This window comes from Oryza sativa, chromosome 2 (genome assembly GCF_034140825.1).
Source record: "Oryza sativa Japonica Group chromosome 2, ASM3414082v1".
NCBI classification, from domain to species: Eukaryota; Viridiplantae; Streptophyta; class Magnoliopsida; order Poales; family Poaceae; genus Oryza; species Oryza sativa.
In genome coordinates this window covers 3,959,055-3,969,472 of record NC_089036.1, presented here as the reverse complement: position 1 = coordinate 3,969,472, position 10,418 = coordinate 3,959,055, and the positions used below count along the sequence as shown (strand labels likewise).

At 41.2% G+C, this 10,418-nt stretch overlaps 1 protein-coding gene across 2 annotated transcripts; it reads left to right on the top strand.

Annotated features, from left to right (window-relative positions):
• Nucleotides 1–4,479: 4,479 nt before the first annotated feature.
• Nucleotides 4,480–10,057, top strand: LOC4328448 (cation-transporting ATPase HMA5-like). 2 transcript variants are annotated; one of them, XM_015771428.3, is made up of 9 exons: nt 4,480–4,828; nt 5,634–6,248; nt 6,716–7,145; nt 7,349–7,671; nt 8,084–8,142; nt 8,225–8,567; nt 8,674–8,874; nt 8,997–9,254; nt 9,367–10,057. In XM_015771428.3, exons 1-9 carry the CDS (start codon nt 4,532–4,534, stop codon nt 9,841–9,843), a joined length of 3,003 nt encoding a protein of 1,000 aa, XP_015626914.1. In that variant the 5' UTR covers nt 4,480–4,531; the 3' UTR covers nt 9,844–10,057. The 2 variants fall into 2 exon arrangements, with proteins under 2 accessions (XP_015626914.1, XP_015626913.1); XM_015771427.3 differs by having other exon boundaries at nt 7,346–7,671.
• The last annotated feature ends 361 nt before the right edge of the window (nt 10,058–10,418 follow it).

Sequence of the window (10,418 nt, the reverse complement as noted above, 5' to 3'; positions counted from 1 at the left end):
ACGGGTTAGCCACTTACACCCCTACCCACGCGCGCAACCAATAATGGAATACTTGAGTAGAAAACTTGCTAAATAATACTACTTGTAATAACACTTCCAGGACGTAGCACTTACATGTATAACTTGCTCCATAGTATGTGTAATTGCACTTAACTATTGGTGTGTTTTTTACATCAAAATTAAAAGTTTGTTGAAATTGGAATGATGTGGCGGAAAAGTTAAAAATTTATGTGTGTAGAAAAGTTTTGCTGTGATGGAAAAGTTAAAAATTTGTTGAAAAAGTTTGAAACTAAAGTCGGCCTATGCTCGTGTCTGTTCGTTGATGGCCAAAATTTTCTGCCTTGCACGTCACGCCTCGTTGACAATTTCTCCATTTTCTCTTTTCTTCTTCGCCAGCATGACCGGTACCTCTCGTTAATCCTTGCAAATGACGCCATCATCATCGTACGATTATCATGCAGTACTACTACAAAGCTGCTGATTAACTAAATTTCATATTATACGGCACTGTACTGATCGATTCTCTCATCATCTAAAAAAAGGGTTTTCTAGGGGGCAAGAAACGAATTGGGCCCAAGGTGAGGGGACTGATGTGCAAAAGTGGTCGTGTTATCCACGTTGTCGGGCACCAAGCCACCAACCCATCCCGGCCCCTTGACAATGGAAGCGAATTGAAAGCACAACCTTTTTTTTTAAAAAAAAGAAGGCCAATATTATAAAATAACCTAATTTCAAATTAATAGAATAGATGAGATTTCGAACCCAGCCCGACTAACCCTCCACCTTGTGGAATTAGTTAGAATGTTCATGAGTTCCTGAGTATTTTCTTGAAGTATTTAGGGGATTTTAATATGAAAAAAATGAAGATAGTCAATTGGGCCCGGTTTAGTTCCCAACTTTTTCTTTAAACTTATACCTTTTCCATCGCATCAAAACTTTTCTACACATATAAATTTTTAACTTTTCCTTCACATCGTTTCAATTTCAACAAAACTTCCAATTTTGGCGTGAACTAAACACACCCTTGGCGGATAAATGGGAAAAAAGTAATACACACATCAGAATACCACATTAATTTGCAACATCATAGATAGCATTGTTACAATAATTAAATACTTCCTCCGTTTCACAATGTAAGTCATTTTAGCATTTCCCATATTCATATTGATGTTGATGAATCTACATCAACATCAATATGAATGTGGGAAATGACAGAATGACTTAAATTGTGAAACGGAGAGAGTAGAAGATACATAGCGGATAGGAATAAAATTAACATAAGAGCCAACAATTGAGTAAAAAACAAATAAAATTTGCAAACGGAAGATTGAGTCACTTGTAGATACAAGTAAAAAAATATAATAAGTAAAATTTCTTTACTTATGACTAACTAAGTAATTTTTTTTATACGTTATAGATACCAAGTGGGTACAAGTATCCAGAAATTGATAGGATTGTAGATGGCAATGAAATTAATAGCTTATGTAGAAGCGTCGGTTGATAAACCATAAGAAACTACAAAGTCACCTTAGAGCAAGTTTAATAGTATAGCCCACTACTAGCTCCAATTCATCTATAACTAATCTAATAGCCAATTCATACTAATTGTTTACTATATTATTAATATATGGTCCCACCTATCATACACACATTTGCGTCTTGAAGTCTGTGTTATAGCTGGCTACAGATCTTGAAAGTTCGAGTGCCGTTAATTTGGTTTTGATGATTAATGACAAATCCAATTACATGAGACTAACATTATTATAAGCATTTCTTTGTCTACTAGTCTCATATGGATATGAAAGTGGAATATGTGAGAGGTGATTTCTGGACTTCATATGAGTTGAGAGAGAAACGTTCATTGATGGTGTACCTAAATCACAAGGATGAATTGCATGGAGATCAAGCTATATGTATCTCTCTTTCTATCCGTGCACATATTGATATATTCATATATAATATTTTCATGTGATTACATAAGCATGTGAGACTAATGTTTTGTTTGAGCCATATCTTGTTTAGTCTCTTTACATTGAGAACATGGAGATGATGAAGGTATGTTTTTATTTTATTGTCTATATTTGATAAATGCCTTCTATTCTTGTATAGGATGAGCTCTCAATATTTAATGTCTTGTTATGCATACTCTTGCTTCACACAAATATTTTGTATGCATACATTTAGGGGGAGCAAATCCTATACTTTAGTTATGCATGTAATCGATCCAAGTTATTCACCTTCATTTAATTGGGATCTTTACATTTGAACATATATTTGAGTATATGACACTTGTGGTATTGATTAATACTCATCATTTATTCATATCCTTTTATACATGCGATCGGTTGGTCAACATGTGGAGGTTCACAACCGGATCATTGGGACTAATATTTTTATTGAGTTGAATGAAAGAAATAGGTCCCAAGGATTACAAATGTGTTGATGCTCAAGTGATATCATTATACCTAACAATACCAAGAATGACAAAGTGAAGATATTGAAGATGTGTGATACGAAGTGGCTATTATGGCAAGACGGTGAAGGGTAAGTGATGCTCGGTAGCGATGGACCATGCGGCGGTGAAGGGTAAGCAAGGGGCTTGGCGCCGAAGAACCAAATCCGGTGGTGAAGGGCGAGTGACGGCTTTGTCATGATGGACCGTGCGAGACCATTTGAAGCTACAAGTAACCGCATCAATCATTTGAAGAATATATGGTGAAACGGTATCGGCATTGGCGTCCCTCAAAACAATGAAAGAAAAATAAAAAAGGCATTCCTAATGGTATAATTATCTTCTTATTTACATTTGAGTTTAGAAATGCCGTACTATTAATAGGGATGCAACGTCGAGGTGTTTGTGTATGTCTCGGTGCTCAAAGTGACATATCATAGTGCTACCTTGAGAGAAACCCAAGCTTTAACCTATCCTTTGAGTGGTTTTAGACCTTGTTTTTGGTTGAGTTGGGTAGTCCTCTGAGTGAGCTTTCCATAGAGTCCAAGCTCATCAAAAAGGGACTCCCGAGCGAAAAGTTATAGTCGTTTTACTCTGTGCTTTTCGGAAAGTCCGAAAAATTATCGGAAACTCTGAAAATTTTTCGGATAACTTCGAAAATTTTCGGACATTCTGAAAATGGCTGCGAATCTGAGATTTGCTTCTGTAGATTTTTGGGCTTGTCCGAAAATGCTTTTCGGAAAATCCGAAAATTACAGGCTTGGCCTCGACCGGCTAGTTTTTGAGAGGCTCAGGTATATAAACTACTCCACCCCTCCTTTGAGTGGCTGGTGTTCTTGGGCAACATTAGACACATCCAAACCCAAATAGCCATCCCCTTTCCCATCCTTTGTGGTGCCTCTTTGTGATGGGGATTTGAGAAAGGAAGAGAGTTGGATTGAGAGAGTGAAGAGTTGAGAGCTAGTGAGCTTCACTCCATCCTTTGTGGTGCCTCTTGTGAGAGAGATTTGAGAAGGGGAGAGAGTTGGATTGAGAGATTGAGAAGTTGAGAGCTAGTGAGCTTCACTCCATACTCTGAGCACTCGAGTTCATAGCAAGCAAATCTTCGATTGTGTTTGTTACTCTTGGGGACTAAGGTCTCCTAGACGGCTAGGCGTCGCCGGTGAGCACCCAAGGTTGTGGTGTGCCACGGAAAGTTTGTGAAGGCTTCAATTTCGCCTCCGTAAGGGAAGAAATCAAGAGTGAAACCGAGGAGTGCATTTGTGCAACCTCGTGAGGAAATGGTTGAAATAGGCCCGGCCCTTGTGGCTCCTCAACGGAGATGTAGGATTCGTGGATCCGAACTTCGGGAAACAAATCACGTGTCTCCTCTCTTGGTTTGCCCATTTATGCATTCTCTTATATTGTACATGAGCTTGTTTTTACCCGATCTACTTGCATGCTTAATTGATTTAGTTGGTGACCTTATATCTTGTTTAGATACCTTATTTGTCACCTTTTGATTCATATACATTTTCTTTATTTGAGCTACAAGTTCATAGCTAGTGTTTTATTCCATTATCCGCCGAACTTTTCGGTTGAGACCGGAACTTCCAATCTCATATCGGAAGTTCCTATTTGAACCGAAAGTTCTCATCATTCTAATATGCTATGAAGTTGTGATAATTTTTAGAAACGCCTATTCACCCCTCTCTAGACGACATTAAGGTACTTTCAGATCTGTAGCCCGTTGCTCTTCTCTCTCATATTTTATCTTATTAAAATATGTTTGTAGCTGGTTAATAGTCTGCTATTGTACCTGTTCTTAAAATTAGTCCAAGCCTCCAGGGTTAAGAAGTCATTAGACAAAGTAATTCTCTAATTTTGACAGTTTGCCAGATGCTGCCTACCAACCCACAAAACAAAAACGTTTACAACTGCGAAATTTGCAAAAAAAAAAAACCCTCAAATCCCTCAAATTTACCTGAAACCCCCCTCGTTTCTGGGATTATTATACAAATACGCCCACCATTCTCCCCCATATTCCTGGCCTTCCCATTCCCCTTCCCCTAATTATTGCCGCCTCCGTCTCTGACATCCATGGCCCATCTCCAGCTCACGCCGCTCGCCGCCGGCGGCGGCCGCGGCGGCGCCGACGAGATGGAGGAGGTCGCGCTGCTCGGCCCCGAATCCTACGACGAGGAGGCGGCGGCGGCGCCGGGGCCGGAGGAGGAGGAGGGGATGCGGCGGGTGCAGGTGCGGGTCACGGGCATGACGTGCTCCGCCTGCACCGCCGCCGTCGAGGCCGCCGTCTCCGCCCGCCGTGGCGTGGGCGGGGTCGCCGTCTCGCTCCTCCAGAGCCGCGCCCGCGTCGTCTTCGACCCCGCGCTCGCCAAGGTGACCCCCCCACGCCGCGATCCCTTCCCTTCCCTCTCTCGCGTCGCGCGCGCGCGCGCGGGGCTCTGATTTGGGATCGCGTCCCCCTTGTAGCGCGTCGCGGTGGATGGATTTCTCGGACTGGGGGGATTTGGGTTGGTGATAGATGAGCCGCGGAATCGATTCCTTCTCGAGGCGGGAAATTCAGCTTCGTTTTCGTTCGTTGTCAGTTAGGGTGGTTTAGATTTGGAAGGTCGTTCCAAATGGGAAAATTCGAGAGCTGGTTCGATTTTTTTTTGGGTGGGATTTGTGCAATATCAAGCTAGTGATTCAAATACTTCAACCCGAAATGATAAGCTGAGCTGGTAGGATGCGTAATATTATGGTGATTTTTTTTATAGCTGCTGCTGCTGTGTTTGGGGGGAGGGGGGGAACTCTACTGAGGTTGATAACTATTGGGATTACGTCTATTTTTATGGGAAAATAGGGCGATTTGTGTAGTATCAACTGTGAAGGCGCAGCAGACTTTGCAACAGTCACCATTATGACATAGGGACATTGTTCACTGTGATTCAACCAGTTCATGATTAATCCTGTTTGATACAGTGTTGTAACTTGGAAACTTGCAATTGCAAACAGTCTCCCTACAATGTAGGTAGATGTTCGGTCCTTTAAAATACTCCAACTGTTTGCTCTGTTACCTATCTGCGAGCTTTTTTTTTTTCAACTAATTTGCTTTTACTTTAAGTATCGGAAAGGTCCTGAAAGGGACTGTTTTATTAAGATGTATGCATCCAGTCAATTGATTCCATGTTGGAACATGCAGGAAGAAGACATCATAGAAGCAATAGAAGATGCTGGATTCGAGGCAGAACTACTCCCGGACTCTACTGTTTCTCAGCCCAAGCTGCAGAACACTTTATCTGGACAATTTAGGATAGGGGGGATGACATGCGCTGCATGTGTGAATTCTGTTGAGGGTATCTTGAAGAAATTGCCTGGTGTTAAAAGAGCTGTTGTTGCATTAGCGACCTCATTAGGGGAAGTTGAATACGATCCTTCTGTCATCAGCAAAGATGAAATTGTTCAGGCTATTGAGGATGCTGGTTTTGAAGCTGCACTGTTACAAAGTAGTGAACAAGACAAGGTTTTGCTAGGCTTAATGGGATTGCATACTGAGGTAGATGTAGATATATTGCATGATATCCTAAAAAAAATGGAAGGCTTGCGTCAGTTCAACGTAAATTTGGTACTCTCGGAAGCTGAAATTGTATTTGATCCAGAAGTTGTTGGTTTGAGGTCAATTGTGGATACCATCGAGATGGAAAGCAGTGGCAGACTGAAAGCCCATGTACAGAATCCTTACATACGGGCTGCTTCAAATGATGCACAGGAGGCCTCCAAAATGCTTCATCTTCTTTGCTCTAGCTTATTCCTAAGCGTAAGTTTGTTTGTCCTGCTTCCCAAGAGGTTTCTGATTCTCCTCATATTTCTAGTGAGTACTTCAATGTATATTTTCTGCTAATAGTTAGGGGCCTGTTTGGTAGAGCTCCAACTACTAAATTTAGCTCCAGGAGTTGGGTCTGGAGTGAAGTTATAGAGCTGCCTAAACCAGCTCTACCTCTCTAGTTCACAAAGAGCTCCACCTAGCTCCGCTCCCATTTTAGGTGGAGCTGAAACTGTTTGGCTGAGCTACAGCTCCAGGAGAGGTGGAGCTGGAGCTGTGCCAAACAGGCCCTTAGCCTTGTCATAACTGTAGATGTAAATATAAATAGCTGGCCCATCTAACATGTCAGTGTTATCTGATACAATTTCCATATGCCATATTCTCACTGATATGAAATTAACTTAACATGAGTTATGTCCTGCTACTAGCATACTGACTCTCCTCTGGTTCCCTTACAACAGATTCCTGTATTTTTTATTCGCATGGTATGCCCTCGCATACACTTCACTCGTTCCCTCCTACTCATGCACTTGGGACCATTTTATATAGGAGACTTGTTGAAGTGGATACTGGTGAGTATAGTACAGTTTGGTGTTGGCAAACGATTCTATGTTGCAGCCTATAGGGCCCTGAGACATGGCTCTACAAATATGGATGTACTAGTTGTTCTTGGCACCACTGCATCATACGTCTACTCTGTATGTGCGCTTCTTTATGGTGCATTCACTGGATTTCATCCCCCGAAATATTTTGAGACAAGTGCCATGATAATCACATTTGTGCTATTTGGGAAATATCTTGAGGTGCTTGCTAAAGGCAGAACATCAGACGCTATTAAGAAGCTTGTAGAGCTGGTCCCTGCTACAGCACTTTTGCTTCTGAAAGACAAAGGTAACAAATTCATATTATGGTAGTAGCAATTTCAGAAAGCTCATTTCCAAATTATCTTCAAATAGTATTTCTTTTTTGGCTTGGTATTGTATCTTAACCGATTTCTTAGAATTGCAATGATGCACACATACTCTTAAGGCATTTTCATACTAGTAGACTTTCGCAAATGTACCAACTCATAATACTATCCTTGAATATAGAAGGAAAGTATGCTGCAGAGAAGGAGATTGATGCATCCTTAATCCAACCTGGAGATGTCTTGAAAGTGCTCCCAGGTTCCAAGGTACCTGCTGATGGTACTGTTGTTTGGGGTACAAGTCATGTTGATGAGAGTATGGTAACTGGTGAATCTGCACCTATCTCCAAGGAAGTATCCAGTATAGTAATTGGAGGCACAATGAATTTACATGGAATCCTCCATATACAAGCAACTAAAGTAGGATCAGGGACAGTCTTGAGCCAGATAATCTCTCTTGTTGAAACTGCCCAGATGTCTAAGGCTCCTATTCAGAAGTTCGCTGATTATGTGAGTACATCTTTCTATTCAAGGTTTCCGAGAAAATAATTTTTTCTCTATTCAAATCTTAAATCCGTAAAAATTGTTTCGGGGCAACTTATGTAGTTAGGTTCATAAGTGCCTTATGGAGGAAATTACATTTCCCTTGACGGGATCTCAATACATCACTTCCCACTTCCTTTGTTACCTGGAATGCATGGTTGATACTTTATGAAGTCTTACAGAGTAACTTATTATCTATGCAATATTGTAATATATATTAAAGTACTTGTGGAATTAAATTGTCCAGCTACTTGTGGAATTTATGCATCTTTTTTACCATGAATTGGCATTTTGCTTTTCAGTCTTTACATATGCATCCCTACTAGGCTACAACTACCAATACTTGCTGTAAAATGCTGACAATACATGTATTCTTTAGGTGGCTGGCATTTTTGTTCCAATAGTTGTCACCTTGTCCTTGGTTACGTTCATTGCATGGTAAGTTTTGTACATCTGTTTAAGTCCAGAACTGTGGTTACTAGTGTTCACGTTTCTCACATATGCCTGTTGACTTCTCTAGGTTTCTTTGCGGATCGTTGGGAGCATACCCAAATTCATGGGTTGATGAAACTAGCAATTGCTTTGTCTTCTCTCTCATGTTCTCCATCTCTGTTGTGGTGATAGCCTGCCCATGTGCTCTTGGTCTGGCAACGCCAACTGCTGTCATGGTAGCAACTGGAGTTGGGGCTAATCATGGGGTACTTGTAAAGGGTGGAGATGCACTGGAGAGGGCTCAGAATGTGAAATATGTTATATTTGATAAAACTGGGACACTGACACAAGGAAAGGCTACCGTAACATCGACGAAGGTATTCTCAGGAATTGATCTTGGAGACTTCCTTACTTTGGTAGCATCTGCAGAGGTAATTCAAAGATTTCCCTAGGATAATTACATTAATGTATGTGTATGCTTGTTTCAAATGAAGCGAAAGCATCGTAATCTTATTCTGTTCTTTTATTGTAATTTAGGCAAGCAGTGAACATCCACTTGCAAAAGCTATATTGGATTACGCATTTCATTTCCATTTCTTTGGCAAACTCCCCTCATCAAAAGATGACATCAAGAAAAGAAAACAACAGATATTATCCCAGTGGCTTCTGGAAGTAGCAGAATTTTCTGCCTTGCCTGGCAAAGGGGTTCAGTGTTTGATCAATGGGAAAAAAATCTTGGTGAGTCATATGAATATGATACAGCTAGTCAGTTACCCCTTGACTGTCTCTTAAGTAACTGATGTTTGATTTATAAATTTCTATGCGTGAGTAAATCTGATAATGCTTAACTGTTTATGTAGGTGGGAAATCGTACTTTGATAACTGAAAATGGGATAAATATTCCTGAAGAAGCTGAAAGTTTCTTGGTAGACCTCGAACTGAACGCGAAGACAGGAGTTCTTGTAGCATATGACAGCGAACTCATTGGCTCAATTGGAATGACTGATCCCTTGAAAAGGGAGGCTGTTGTAGTTGTTGAAGGCCTAAAAAAGATGGGCATCTATCCAGTAATGGTTACAGGGGACAACTGGAGGACTGCACAAGCAGTTGCAAAGGAGGTTGGTTAGCATTCTCATGTTGTACTGCACTACTGCTCAGCTGCTAGGTAGCATCGTTATTTTATCTTTTGATGCAAACAAACTCCTAATAGCTTGAAGTTGTTGTCTGCAGGTTGGCATTGAGGATGTTAGAGCTGAGGTTATGCCTGCGGGAAAAGCTGATGTCGTACGTTCTCTCCAAAAGGATGGGAGTGTCGTTGCAATGGTTGGGGATGGCATCAATGACTCCCCAGCCCTAGCAGCAGCTGACGTCGGAATGGCCATTGGTGCAGGAACAGACATTGCAATTGAAGCAGCGGACTATGTGCTGGTGCGAAACAACCTTGAAGATGTCATCACAGCAATTGACCTCTCAAGGAAGACGTTCAGCCGAATCCGATGGAACTACTTCTTTGCCATGGCGTACAACATCATCGCTATCCCGGTTGCTGCTGGAGCACTCTTCCCATTCACCGGCCTCCAAATGCCACCTTGGCTGGCTGGTGCTTGCATGGCGTTCTCATCTGTTAGTGTAGTATGTTCCTCTCTGTGGTTGAGGAGATACAGAAAACCAAGGCTCACAACCCTGTTACAAATAACTGTAGAGTGAATTTTTTTGCCCCCTTCTTTTTCTTTTTCTTTTTTGCATTATTCACTTAATAGTAGAAATGAGAGGTGCCTATATGTGGATGTACATGAATACACGATACATTTTTTTACCCCCTAATGCCTGTATATATGGTGAAGCTATACTTCTACTGAAGATTTACACACGATGCTAACTCGTGTATATATTTATGAACCATAAAGCTTAATTTCTCTTTTGTTGTGCTTATTCCAGGATTTTGTTGACAGATAGAACTTATACCAGAACTTCTGCGGCTTAATTTTGTCCACTCAAGCCTTCTCTAGTGCCATCCCCATCGGTGGCAGATCACTCAGGTTAGGAGAGCAAGGCCAAGGCTGCTGCAGCTGCAACTTGGCCTCCATGGCTGAAACAAGATGAACTGACTTGAATCGATTTTGGTAGTATGAATGCTGGGGTTTTGGCTTGCATGGAAATAGGTTTTACATTTCTTGCTACCTTGCAGATTTGCATATCTTGTTTTTGGATGCTAGGGAGTTAGAAAGATATATGTGCATATTTTTGTTGTGATATTTTAAAATGAATTGTATATCTTTGTT